Source organism: Octopus bimaculoides, chromosome 1, assembly GCF_001194135.2.
Source record: "Octopus bimaculoides isolate UCB-OBI-ISO-001 chromosome 1, ASM119413v2, whole genome shotgun sequence".
Lineage (NCBI taxonomy): Eukaryota > Metazoa > Mollusca > Cephalopoda > Octopoda > Octopodidae > Octopus > Octopus bimaculoides.
The window spans coordinates 166,545,123-166,560,446 of record NC_068981.1 but is presented as its reverse complement, the minus strand read 5'-3'; the positions used below and the strand labels follow the sequence as shown (position 1 = coordinate 166,560,446).

At 34.6% G+C, this 15,324-nt stretch overlaps 2 protein-coding genes across 5 annotated transcripts in view; one reads left to right on the top strand and one right to left on the bottom strand.

Annotated features, from left to right (window-relative positions):
• Nucleotides 1-672, bottom strand: part of LOC106869314 (mucin-5AC) — a 157,974-nt gene extending 157,302 nt beyond the window's left edge. For 2 of the 4 annotated variants that reach the window (XM_014915004.2, XM_014915002.2), the window contains exon 1: nt 505-672. In XM_014915004.2, the coding sequence (XP_014770490.1) occupies nt 505-584 (80 nt within the window). In that variant the 5' untranslated portion in view covers nt 585-672. The remainder of the gene's footprint in view (nt 1-504) is intronic. The other 2 variants (XM_014915003.2, XM_014915005.2) reach the window with 2 other exon arrangements.
• A 12,785-nt stretch (nt 673-13,457) lies between these two features.
• Nucleotides 13,458-14,421, top strand: LOC106869307 (uncharacterized). Its single transcript, XM_014914992.1, has 2 exons — nt 13,458-13,733; nt 13,885-14,421. Exons 1-2 carry the CDS (start codon nt 13,458-13,460, stop codon nt 14,419-14,421), a joined length of 813 nt encoding a protein of 270 aa, XP_014770478.1.
• Nucleotides 14,422-15,324: the final 903 nt, after the last annotated feature.

Below are 15,324 nucleotides of genomic sequence, written 5' to 3'. Positions count from 1 at the left end.
ATATATATGTGTGTATATATGTGTATATATTATATATGTGTATATATATTATATATATGTGTATATATAATATATATATTATATATATATGTGTGTGTATATATAATATATATATTATATATATATGTGTGTATATATATATTATATATGTATATATATGTGTGTGTATATATATATTATATATATGTATATATATATGTGTGTGTATATATATATTATATATATGTATATATATTATATATGTATATATATTATATATATATGTGTGTATATACATTATGTATGTATATGTGTATATATTATATATATATTTGTGTATATATATTATATATATAAATATATGTGTGTATATATACATCGCTGGATAGGAAAATATTGGGGTTTCAAGAAATGGAAGGGAAAAGCGAATCAAAACAAAACAGTAAATTAAGAACCAAGCTGTTTTGAATATGAAGAAAGTAACATTTTAAACAGCAGCTCTCTAGAAACACATATTAAACTTACTATCGCTGGTATTGTGTATTGAATCGCATTTCCCATCCTGGGGGTAAGTTTGCGTATTGAGTGTAGGCCGGCCCCGACATCTTGTTGCAGCTAACAATAAATACCTACTACTACTACATCTACTTGCAGTGTTTTTAGTAGCTTACTAGTGTTCCTGTTTATTAAAAAAAAAAAAAGAAACAGACATGCAAGCTTCAGCCAATCGTCGTCGACGACCTAAATGTCATAGTACCTCGGCAGACTTATTACAACAGACCTTGTCGTCATAATTACTTCCATCTATTAGCATTCCAACTTCTATAATTTGTCCCTGGATTTATCGATTAATTAGCCAAGGATTCTAAATCTTAAAACATTTAGCCTAGCTTTTTTTTATTTTTTTATAGTTAACCATAGTAACCTGTTTGCTATGGCAATGTTTATCAAAGAGAGCTAGTTAACCGTGTTTCGATTTGCTTCAGTTGTTAATCATTATCATCATCATCATCGTCATCATCATTCAGTTACTTAGTTGGAAAATTAAACAATTATCGTTCTTGACGATTAAACTGCTTGATTATTAAAAAGTAAACAGAAATTCTTACTAGAAAGATTTTACTGAGATTTAATTTATTATCATTATATATATATATATATTTTATTGATTCTGATATGTTAGTTTCTTCTGACACCCATCGAAATAGTTTTATGCTGACGCTGCTATGCTTGTTACCATTGGTTTTGCTATTGCACAGCAACAGAACCATGATATATATCATATTGCAAATTTGACTTGTAAATGGGTCATCTCATTAATGATGATGATGATGATGATGATAATCCTTTATACTATTGGTGCAAGGCCTGAAATTTTGTGGGGAGGAGGACCAGTCGAATAGATCGATATCGGTACACAACTGGTACTTAATTTAGTGACCCCGAAAGAATGAAAGGCAAAGTTGGCTTCGAAGGAATTTGAACTCAGAACGTAGCGACGGGCAAAATATTTCGTCCAGCGTGCTAACGATTCTGCCAGTTCGCCACCTTACTACTACTACTATTACTACTACTGCTGCTGCTGCTACTACTACTACTACTACTACTACTACTACTACTACTACTACTACTACTACTACTACTACTAATAATAATAATAATAATAATAACTAGCTGGACCCATGAAAAATTCACGGAAAAAAAATGTAAGCATCTGTAAACAGTGTACTGGTGCCATGAGAAATGTTTGTGTATTATGACCGTCTGTCTTTATGTTCTGAGTTCAAATTCTGCCGAGGTCGGCTTTGCTTTTCGTCCTTTCAGGGTCGATAAATTAAGCGTCAATTGTGTACTGGGGTCGATCTAATCAACTGCCCACCTCCCCACAAAAAATTCAGGCTTAGAAAAGTATATTGTGACAGTTACAGAATATAGAAAGTGATGCAACACCAATGACTATATAATCCAACCAAAATATGTTACACAAGCGTAAACGGAATTACTATTTAACCTTAAAATACATCGTACATATTCAAAGAACCTTAACGTACAAATTGAAATGCAAAAGAACGAAATAATAAATGGATTTATGAATGAAAGTTTGGTAATTGCGTTTATTTCCACCACGCAAACTTGTTTTAACTAACCTAAACTATACACACACACAAATACAAAGGGACCAGCCTTGTCATATTCTGTGTGAGGCTGAATCTTCCTGAGAACTACGTTAATGTGGAGTATTCAGCCATTTGTGAGTTAATTTATCCTCGTGTGGTATTGAAAAGTGAAATTGACACCTAATATTTGCTATGTGTATGTATCTATGTATGAACTTTTCTTTGGATTTATGTATCTACTGTCTCTCTCACTTTCTCTTTCACTTCCTTTGTGTCCCTCTTCTCTCCCACTTTTGATTTAACAATGTGTATATGTATCTATGTATCTACTTCTCTTGCGATGTGATAAACATTTAAAACACAAAACAAACGCTGTCACCATTCACTGTCTCTTTCACTCTCTCGCTTTTTCTCTCTCACTTTTTTTCTCTCTCTCTCACTCTCTTTCATTTTCACTTACGTCCTCTCTGAAACATTTTAAAACACAAAGTGAACACCGTCACCACTCACTGTCTCTTTCACTCTCTCTGTCTTTCTCTCTTACTTTCTCTCTGAAATTAAAAAACACAAAATGAATGCCGTCACCACTCACTGTCTCTTTCACTCTCTCTCTTTCACTCTCACTTTCTCTTTCTCTCTCTCTCTTACTTCCTCTCTGTCCTCCTCTCTCTCACTTTGCCACTTCTTTGAAGTGTAACACACAACAGGTACGTATAAAAACAAAAAGTTAGCACATTAATATTATTGATAATAATAATGATAATAATAATAATAATAATAATAATAATAATAATAATAATAATAATAATAATAATCTCTTCTACTAAAGGCACAAGGCCTAAAATTTGGGGTGGGGCGGACTGATCGATTATATTCATTCCAGTGTTTTGCTATTACTTAATTTATCGACCCCAAAAGAATGAAAGGCAAAGTCGACTTCGGTGGGATTTGAACTCAGAACATAAAGACAGATAAAAAGATATGGCCAGTACGAGGCGCGAAACAATGACACGCACGTTATTAGCATGACGCTCTAACTAAAATAAGCTAACTGCCCTGCTTAATAATAATAATAATAATAATAATAATAATAATAATAATAATAATAATAATAATAATAATCCTTTCTACTGGAAGCACAAGACCTCAAATTTGGGGGAAGGGATTAAGTCGATTATGTCGACTCCAATGTTTCACTGGTACTTAATTTATCGATCCCCAAAAGGATGAAAGACAAAGTCAACCTCAGTGGAATTTCAACTCAGAACATAAAGACGAATGAAATGCTTCTGTTGATTGTGGTGTGTCAATGGTGGAGGTCACTAACTGTAGCTTGAATGAGTTATTGGTTAATTTGCGGACGGCTGTATATAATAACTTAATAACACCAAGCAAACATTTAACCCTTTAGCATTCAGATTACTTTGTCAAATGTAATGCTTATTGATTCACGTTGTTTTGAATTAATTATGCATTATCTCATAGCTTTGAGATTTCCATGATGTTATTGTTTATGTTCAGAATGATACTGTAGGGTGGGTGTGAGAGGCTGGATTTGATTGGTTTGAATATAAAACAGGCAGAATATTTGGGCCAGAAATGGTTGGTCTAAATATTGAAGGACAATGTGATATATTATCGCCGCACAAGTCATGTGAAGTTAGTTATGCATTACAAATATACACTTTGAGTTAGAAGGTTGAAAGAAACAGAATGCAACATGCAAGTAACTAGATATTGAAATTTACCACTGTGGCTGAATTAAACATGAGGAATATAAATATATGTGCTGCTTCATTGTCTTCTACTACAGTCACATATCAGTTAAGTATGTAGTCATTAGAATGACTAATAGTGTGTATTTTGTACAGAGTGTGGAGACAACATTTTGCTCAGGCATCAATGACATTCAGCCTCTGGGTGCCTAAAATCAACTCTATTTATAACTGTTGGAGGGAAAAGTTCCAGGGCCTTCCAGAATCAGCTTTCACATGATATCTGGCTTCTGATTAGACAATAACTCAGCTGTCCACATGATCAAGTTGTTGATATGTCATGGCTTGAAATCTGCAATTTGGCAATGTGAGTTCACATCCTGCTTGGTATGCTAAAGATTCTGCTTGCTCACCACTGCAATAATAATGATAATAATAATAATAATAATAATAATAATAATAATAATAATAATAATAATAATAATAATAATAATAATAATAATAATAATAATAATCCTTTCTGCTAAAGGCACAGGACCTGAAATTTGCAGGTAGGGACAAGTTGATTACATCAACATCCAGTGTTTCACTGGTACTTAATTTGTCGACCCTGAAAGGATGAGAGGCAAAGTTGACTTCAGTGAAATTTGAACTCATAATGTAAAGCTGGAGGAAATGCCTGGCGTGCTAACAATTCTGCCAGTTCACCACTTTTATAATAATAATAATTTCAAATTTTGGCATGAAGCCAGCAATTTTGAGGAGGGGTAAGTCGATTATATTGACCCTAGTACTGAACTGGTAGTTATTTTATCGACCTCAAAAGGATGAAAGGTAAAGTTGACTTGGCAGAATTACAATTTAGAATGCAGAGACAGACAAAATGCCGCTAAGCATTTCGCCTGGTGTGCTAATGATTCTGCCAGCTTGCTGCTTTTATAATGATGATGATGATGACAACGACAATGACAATGATCCAAATACATTAAATACAGAATAGACAACACATCAGAAAGTGATAAGTGCAGAATGGGCAAAATGGTGAAACCATATGGCATATTACCAGTCAATGTATACCACTAGCCCAGAAAGAATATAAGAGGTGTCATGACAATATAGTAAGGATTGTCCATTGGACACTTTACAACAAGTATGGACTTAACAGAACAAAAAAGTGGTACGAACATAAACCCAAAGGCATCATCAAAAATGATAATGCAAAGATCCTATGGGATTTTATAATTCAGTGCGACCATGAGATAGAGAATAGGAAGCCAGACATAGTGTGAATTGAGAAAGAAATGATGCTGGATCATAGATATAGCATGCCCAGCTGACAACAAGGTATGCGATAAGGAAGAAAGAAAAGTCAATAGATATAACAGGTTAGCTTGGGAGGTTAAGCAGTTGTGGTCGATGAAAAGGTGGTAGTAGTACCAATAATTGTTGAAGCCCTGGGAACAGTGAATAAAAATCTTGAGAAGTGCATGGAACAAATAGGGGCTGCAATAAGGGTGGAGCACTTGCAGAAAACAGCACTGCTTGGAACCACTTGAATACTCCGGATGGTCTTGAAAAAATAAGGGGTAGTGAACTGCTGGCACTGTAGTACATCTCCAGCGATAGAAGCTGTGCAAAGACAATAAATAATAATGATAATAATAAATAATAATAATTTTTTTTTATTAGCTACAGGGCCATTGATGAGGGGACATCACTAGGAACGACAACAATTTGAAAATGGAAAAGACAGCGAAATGTGATAAAATATATGTATTATACAAAGTTTGTGATAATATGAATGATGCAATCCTCCTGATACAAGAGAAACTCCGACTAGGACCAATCAAAAAGCCCCACAAATCCAGGATTGCTCTGACCACCAAAAATATGAGCCCTCTCCTGCTCTCCAATCTATAGGTGCATACTTAGGGTAGGGCCATTCACTCTAACGATTTTTGCTTTGGTCATCTATCTTTTCACAAATTCACTGGGAGGAAGCACTTCTCTCACCACCCTCATTTTCCTTTCTAAGTAGAAAAGCCAATGATCAAAGAGGAAGGTGTCTTTCCTCAATCCTTTCAGCCTTGTCCACCACACAACCAGTTTTGCCATAACCACTAGACAGAAGAATGCTCATGATGGATTTGACCAATGGTCAGATACATCCCACATGTGATAACAGCAGTGCGATACAACACCACAAGTCAGCAATACTCAGGCACTGCACAAGTGGATGCAGAATGGTTTTGTCACTCTGCATACATGTTGGACAGTTCTACCTGACAGCACTTATATATAAGCAAAGTTTATCTTGAACTGGCAGTGCTCCTCAGTAGCACTGCCAGACCAGATACTTCTAGAAGTTATTCATGGTAGCACCAGCTCCCAAAAGTCCTCTGAAATAGATCAGCTAGTTCATCCATGCTGACACCTACAATTTCCCTGAGACTGTCATCACTCTTACCCACCGGCCCCAATACTTGACTGGTATTTATTTTATCAACCCAGGAAAGATGAAAGGCAAATAATAACTTTTTGGGATTAACACAATTGCATTTGCAAATGGACACAAGCCCCTAGATTTAGCTTATTCTTGACCTCAAATATTACTGCTAAGTTTGACATATGCAAAATGGCTTTATCTCATCTGTTTACTCTACAGGCTATCATATTACCTACATAACAAAGTTGTACTTCTCCGAAGATATATAAAAATTACAATCTCCTGCCTTTGAGTATATCTTACTGGTTTTTGGGCTATATTACATTCATCTAAGGATGATTGTCTTGAACAACTTCAAAAGCAAACTACAAGGATTATTGTGAAATATCCTCCCTTCAACCCCTCGTATCAGATGATTTATCCCAAGCTACATTTATCTATTCTTTCCTTTTGAAAGAATTTTAACTTATACCTATAAGCTAGTCTATGATTATTTTCCTAGAATGTAGCATTAATCAGCTATTTCACCTCATCCAAAATTAGACCTATTCTTCACCGAACTTCAATCATTCTTTGGATATGTTTTCCTATTTCACAGTTATAGATGTTAAGCTGCTGCTTTTTGGCAATAAACTTCTTAATTGCATCTTGTTCTGTGGAATATAACCCCTAGCAAATACAACAAAAGAAGTCAAAGAAAAAAGTCACTGCATAGAGTCACAAGAAAACTTAAATAAATGACTGATTTAATGCCTTTTTGTTTGTTTTATTGTTTTATTTTTGATACAAGAGTTAAATGTCATATGACAGTCATGATGGGAATATATTTTTGCAACTGTGGCTAATATGAGGTAATGTTACAAGGGACAATAATTATAAATTTACTTTCCTTAAATTTCGTGGTGAATTAATGAAATGAATGCCAATTTTTCAAGATATAAAATATCAAATAAAAATAAGGCCCAAACAAATTTATTTTTGTATAAGAAAAATAAATGTATGTTATTAATAATGATGATACTGTTTAACTATCATTTATAGTTTCCAGTTAAAATAATCATTAACTCTTATGTTACCAAGCGTGACAAAAGTTTTATTTCTAACATTATCTGTCGTATGACAGATAGCACTAGTTTCTATACAATAAGATCAAAGTCATCTCCCTTTGGAAGTATGCACAAACAGAAAGAGAGAGGAGAGAGAGAGAGGGTAGAGAGAGAGAGGTTAGACACACTGCCAATTAAATTGATAGAATAAAACATGATTGTTTCCTTCATTCATATCATCATTTTATAGTATTGTCATTGTGTACAAGTCATATATTATCAGTGAATAAAAATAACATATATTAATAAATGAAATGTTATCAGTTGATAAATAACAATCATTTAATTATTTTAATCTTTATTTGTGATATATAAATAGAATGTGACGTTTTTCCTGTGGTTTCTTTTCATTATCCAGAATTGTTACTTTTTCTTTGACTTTATTTCCATTCATTGTGGCATTTCAAAGGTTAGTGTTACCCAGTGTAAAAACTCATTGTTAGTTAATCCTTCATTTATGTAATTCTCAGCCAGATATCACTGAATGCCATGACACAAGCAACCAGTTAAGGGAAAATTACAATGAAATTTCCGTTATATAGTCTCTTCATAGGCGTAAAGTCAAAATTCAGTAAAAAAAAAAAAAAAAAAAAAAAAAAAAAAAAAAAAAAAAAAAAAAAATGAAAAACAAAAATGATTTCCAAGTAAAATCATTTTGGAACTGCATTAAAATTATGTTGATTTTAACCATTAATTATCTGTGTTTCATGCTTGCATGTGTTGGGCGGTTGAGCTATATTAATAGAATGGGTTTGCATTTTATATCACTTTTTAAATAAATACAATTGAAATTACTATTTTTTCACATTCTAAAGAATGTGCATCTGGAGATCAAATTAATTAATTAATTAATCTCCAACTCTACTCACATAAAAAGCATCCAGTCTACACTGTAAAGTAGTTGACATTTAGAAGGGCATCTAGCTGTAAAAACTGTGTCAAAGCAAACCTTGCCAGTACTAGTGCCACATAAAAAGCACCCAGGCCACTCTGTAAGGGGGTTGGTGTTCAGAAGGGCATCCAGCCATAAAAACCACATCAAAACAGACCTTGCTGGTGCCACATAAAAAGAACTCAATCCACTCTGTAAGGCGATTGGTATTGGAAAGGGCAAACACACACACACACACACACATCTATCTATCTATATATATATATATTTAAAGTTGTTGGTTATGGCCAGTCACAAAGTTACCATTGGTTTCATGACTATTATTGCTCTTAGCAATATAGGCAACTCATTAGACATGTTGACCAAAGGCACATAACCTCTCTACTTATAGAAATAAGAATACAATCTTGGTCAGCAAGATTGAGAAAAAAACCTCTAAAATGAAATTCTTCCAACAAAAGACCCCTTCCAGATGATATAGTTATCTCCCTTCGCCTGGTTCTAGCTGTGTCCAAAAAGTGTCAGTTTATGTCCAATTTTTTTCACTTGTCAGCAAGCAGAGAATTCCAAGTCAACATGAATTTTCTCTCATGAGGACACTGAATAAACAATTTGCTGTTAGAATTTAAGAAGGCCTCTGGGTCCAGCAAATTTATTAGGATCCTTGCTCTCCCTCAGCCAAGCAAAGTTTGCATCGTCTGCTCCCATTGAGGTATGGTCTAGGCTGTTCCAGGAACCACCATTTAATCCTGTGTGATGTCCCCTTTTCTTTTAAACATCACATGTAGCTGGCCAAAAATGTAATGTTGCACCTTTCTGGGATTCTAAAAGTGGACTTGTGGTTTATTTAGTTGCAGTGTGGTTATTTAGTTGCTCCAACATATTTCCATGTACATGTCCTTATTGGTGCTGTTGCTGTTGTTGCTGCCACTATCACTGCTGCTGCTACTGGAATCAATGTCAGTGCTGCTGCTGTTGTTGCCATTGCAATCACTGTTGTTACTGACAAACACCACCTCTGCTCTGTTCAAAAATACTTTTTAGAGTGTGCTTTTTTTGGACTTATGAACAACTAATTAAATCCATTCACAAGTGGAAGACACTTATGGAGTATACTGTAGAAGATACTTGCCAAAGATACCATGCAGTGGGACTGAACCTGAAACCATATGGTTGGGAAGCCACACCTATGCCTTTTTGGTTTTATGTTTGCATATTTATTGATACATAAATCAACAAAACAAAAACATGTTTTGCAGTATACCCTGTTTGATAAATGTGAAGATATCCCAACTGAATAGATATAGTTTTAACATTAAAGTTTATTGATAAACGATATACATTAATGGATTAGGTCTGCATAATCAATGACAGCCCAAGCAATGTGGGACTTGTAGACAAATGCATATGGAAATATATTCATAAAAATAATCAGGAGCAGATATATGTGTGGTTCAGAACTGAGAACATCTCAACTTATTCAGAACTTGCCTTTCCAAGCCTTCATAGTTGTATTCTTGTTACTCACTTTAAAAACATCAATACCAATATCCAACTCACTTTCAATTGATAGTATCAAAAGATTGGGAAGATTGCAAACATCTCTTTATAAGTCTCAGTTTTGTAAAGCTTCTCTCACATAAATCTGCAGATGCAGAGATGGCCAGAAATAATTGTAAGCTTAGAGAAATGGCTGAGAGACATTCTACAAAGCCCATTCAACTACAAATGACAAAGCATTTAATGTTACCCATTACTTGGTTTCTTCCAGATCAATAACTGCTGCTTTCAGCAACCTTCCCAGCATTGGTATTTCAATGAAAAGATCACTATTATATAGCTCATCATAAAAAGTAGTTATTTTTTGAATAAATAACTTTAACTCTTCTTCAATGACAAATATGCAACTCTTTATTTGAATAGCATTAACCATTTTGATACAAATCTACTTGAAACTGACCCTGATTTGAGGTTACAAGCTCCCTGTTTTAAATTAATCCTAATTCAAATCTTCCATTGGAATTTCATGCTAATTTATGTTCTAAACACCAGCTTAACAATGACAAAGTTATTTTAATACGTTCATTATTTTCAAAACTATCTGAAACAAAGACTGTGCATTTCAATAAAAATAAGGTAACAAAAGAGTTAAACATGACAACTACTTCTTTAAAACTCTTGTTCTGATGTGAAGTGTATGATGAAAATGATCAATGCACTCAAACATTGTTTCTGAATGATTTCTTCCTGTAGAGAGCATCCAGCATTGATGCTTCTCTCTTGTCAATGTATTATTGAATACAATTTCTTTACGGAAATCCTTATTTTGCCTGGTTTTAAAAATACCTGTTCAATTGCATGAGTCCACTAGGTAGCTGTGCTCTTTGCACAGAAAAAGTGTTTTCATGTTTTTGTCACCACCTTGTTGAGAGTTAATTTCTTAAGTATTGCAGTGTAAGATTTACTAGCTCAGATAGATTACAATCACACCAGAAATTGGAGCACAGTACTTTGTTTTTTATGTAACAGAACTAGCAAAACGTTTGATATTTCCTATATCTCCTTTGTTTGAAATATGTCACACCCAGCTATCATTAATACATTAATACAACCAATTACTACATTTCAGTGTTTATGTGGTACACTAAAACATAAAAGGCTTCATTTAACAATTTGACTTACAACTTGCACTCAGTAATTATACTAGAGAAAAGGATCATAATTATGTATTTTAACCATTTAAAAATAAATACCTAGTTTACCAAATGCTATTAATGAGAAATGTCAGAATAATTTCCACAAAGGATCAGGTATAATATGTTTGAAAGTCTGAAGCAACTGTTGCTTTGAGGCAACTCTTGTCATCCATTGATTGGTATTACTGTGGCTATGATGTAACATATTGCTCAGGAGTTTACTGAAGTAAAGAAGGGAAACAGACAGGACTTTCGTCCCTTCAGAAAAATGATCTTGCTCAATATATAAGAAAGGTTTGGGTAGAAATTCCATATAGTGTGCCCAGTGTAAGCTGCAATTACACACGAGGAGCAGTGGAATCACAGGAAGGTTAACAGAGACAGCAGACTTTGTTAGTGGAAGTTTTACCAGAGCAATAAAATACCAAGTGCATAAAATAGACTCTCAAACACCCAGGAGGTTCCCAAGAAGTAGGTCATTTCTGTTATGTAGAAGACCTAATTAGCAGTGGAGGAGGATGTTCTGAAAGTGCAGTTGTTAGAATAAGAATAGAATAGAAAGAATTCAAGATATTATTCTGTTGGTGACAAAAGTCTCTCTATCAGTGTGAAAAGCAGATTGTACAATGCTTATGTATGAACAGCAATGAACCTAATGAGGTAATTGAAGTAACTGGCTTTTCACTGTGCTTGATAACACCTGACCCTCACAGAAAAAGTGAGGTCATAAAAGCATTACGTCCCTGGACTGTCCCTGCACTCAACCTATATACATCAAGCTTTACTCACCTCTTACCTTTCTAACAACCTCCTTCCATTCAGTCCTCGTAATAATGACAATATTCAGATGCTGTCATCACATAACAGCAGAACCTGCACATATTTCTTCCCCTTTGTGCTACTAGTTATCTTATCCTCTCCCTGGAAGCACTTCCTTTAACATCCATTCCTCACTCCCATTTTCATCCCTTCCCTCTTTATTCTTTGCTGTACACCACTTTCTTTGTCTCCAGGTAGTTCTCCCTCTCCTCTGAGCTACATCTAGGAGCCACGATGCCTCATCTCTGATGCCCTTTACAAGCTTTCCCTATTTTCTGATCTATCTATGGGTTTATTATACCGCTGTTGTTTACCCACTTTCTGTATTATCACTTATTACTTCCTCTTTCCTAAGCTATTTCTTTTACATTCTACCCCTTTGTGATATTTACCATCAACCACACCTCCATCATTGTACATCATTGTACCATATTAACCTCTACCTCCTTCCATACCCACCTATTCCTCTCCTCTCATACTTCTATAAACTTATCCACTCACATCTCTCTTTCTTTGGTTCATATTTTCTCTTATACTCATCTTCTTGTACCTTGACAGTATGTTCCAACATCTCATCACCAACATCTCTGTCTCCTTTCCAGCTGCTCCCACCCATTCTTATATAATGCAAAGTAGATATATATCTCTTCTACAGCAAGACACCTGTGCCTATCCCACTATTATACTTTAGCCTCTCAACACATGACATAAAGCCACCACCACCTTCCAAGGGGTTTCTTTTTTGTCTTTGTTTTGTTAATTATTTGGTAAACTTTACTTGTGACACTGGCATGAGAAAAGCACCCACTATAATCTGTAAATGGTTGATGTTAGGAAGGGCTAGGTGCCCTTCCAAGAAACCATGCCAAAGTAGACGTTGAAGTTCAACACAGTTCTCTGGCTCATTGGATCTGGTCAGACTGTCCTACCCAGTGCTGGATTTACCATTGTGCTTAGGTGTTTTTAAGTACAGGATAGGAGCGTTTGTGTGTGTCATTTGTTTTATGTTTAGTATTTTTTGTAAGTTTGATCTAGTTTGTTGCAAGTTTTTATCCAACTTTCTATTTTAATTTTTTATATTATATTGCTAATTTCTTTTGTTAATTTATTTCATATTGATTTTAAATTTGTATTATTAAGTTTCTAGAATCAAATCCAAACAACTGATATTCAGCTCCAGCTCTTTATCGTAACAGTGAGTAGATGTTATAAAAGTGGTGCAAGTAAAAGAAAACATCAAAAAGAACAAAATGATATAATCAAACACTTAAAGTCAATCAGATCATTCGGCTTTGCCTACCCAGAACAAACAAGTTCAACAACAGATACAGAAGATTCAGATGCATTACTTGACACCCAGGAACATTTGTCAGTAACACTTAGTACCAGTGGTACCCAGGAATAGTTTTTAGTAACTCCAACTACTAGTGACACTCAAGAACCTTCGTCAGTAACTTCAACTATCAGTGGCACTCAAGAACATTTGTCAACAACTCCAAGAACTGATTTCATTGTCAAGAATGATGTAGGTTTATGGACCACATTAAGCAATGAAGAAATTTCATACTGGATTAAGAAAGGCCCTTTGGAATGTCAACACTGGGATGGACCTTTCACAACTTCGAAGTGAATCTACAAAAACCAACTTGTTCTTGCTCAAGAACTTTATTCTTCTCCACTAAAATAAATGGAGAAACCTAGCCTAGTATATTCTCCAACAAAAGGAAAAGTCTACCGTTTTGTGTGCAAACTTTTCTCAAAATTCTCTGAGAATGTTTCTTCAGCTACAGCTCTAACTTCTTCAGGATTTGATAACTGGTCTCATTCTGAAATTATTAAGACCCATGAAAATTCAAAAAGTCATATGGACTCTATGTTGATCTACTTAACAAGAAAATGTGGTCAAATGCTTACAACAAAACTTGATGAGCAAATCAAAGCAGACCAAGAATATTGGAGGCATGTACTTCAATGGGTGATGGCAGTGATTTGTCTGTTGGCAGAACGTGAATTGGCTTTTAGAAGAGATGATGAAACCAAACAATGGAAACTTTCTCAGTTTGCTGGAATTAATTGTCAAATTTGAGCTCTTTTTATGTACTCACATAAATCAGTATGGAAATAAAGGAACTGGCCATCCATCATACCTATCCAAAATCATATATGAAAAAGTTATCCAGCCCGTGGCTAAAAACGTTCTTGAAGAAATAGTGAAAGAAATCAAAGAAGCAGGATATTTTAGTGTATTGGTTGATTCAACACCTGACGTTTCCAGTGTTGATCAACTCACTGTATTTGTTAGATATGTTTCTCCCTTTGATGAAATATCGGTTGAACAACTTTTGACATTTATTGAACTGAAGAATCACACAGGTGAAGGAATGGATGAATTGATGCTGAACTTCTTTGAAGAACTTGAAATTATTTTCAGTAATTGCAGGGGTCAATCATATGACAATGCAGCTGGAAGGTATAATGATGTTCAACTGAAAATTCTGGAAAAGAATAAGTTTGAAAAATTTATTCCCTATGCTGGACATTTCCTAAATCTGGTTGGAAGAACTGCAGTTGACTCTCGGTTGGATGCAGTGAATTTCTTTGGCATTGTCAATGAACTTTATTGCTTTTTCTCAGCCTCTAGAAGACCGTGAGCAGTGCTGAAAAACTTCTTGCCACCAGAGTCGAAAGCCCTGCAACAGTTATCTGGCACAAAATAGGAGGCTCATGCCAGAGTTATGACAGCCATCAGTGAAAGTTATGCTCACATTTTTGAAGCACTCAGTCACATCCCTGATGATGACACTCGAAAGGGCGATACTAGACAACAAGCTCAAAATCTTTTGCAGAAAATGGAAGATTTTGTATTTGTGTACATGCTTCATCCATAAGCGACTATTGAATTGCACTTTGCTTGTAAGCTTCTTCTTTGTGTTCCAGATCCTTAAGACTACAGAAATAATTGTAATGAGAGAAGGAGATACTCCACAGGTATCACAAGCCTTCAATTCCATTATAGGTCTTACCCATGCCTACATGGGAGACAGGAAGTAAATTAGGATGATGACATACATGCATACATACATACATATATAAAATAGATGGAAATAATGAGTTATATACATCTATTTATTTATTATAGGCTTACAGCTGTTTCAGATATGCATTTGGGTGTGTTTATGGCTCAGTTTTATCAATTAATTGATTGATTGACTGAAAATATAGGCAACGACCTTCACAATCATATCTTCATCAGAACCAAAACAAATCAACTGCCTAAGTAAAATAAGAATCAATCAAAAAAAAAGCAGGATGGATTTTGGTCAGTGTCACATTTATAGAGAGATGGATTACCTGTTTCTAGCCATCAACCTAAAGCTATTCTCTCTTACTACAGGTGAATAGTATTGACATCCAGTAAAGAATTTGATACTCTACAACCTTCATATGGTTCGTGGCAGGCATTTGGAGTTAATTCAAAAGCTTACCACTAACCATTAAAAATTTAGAGTTTATTTTTGTTATGTTTCTATAATTCCTATGCATCAACAGTCACT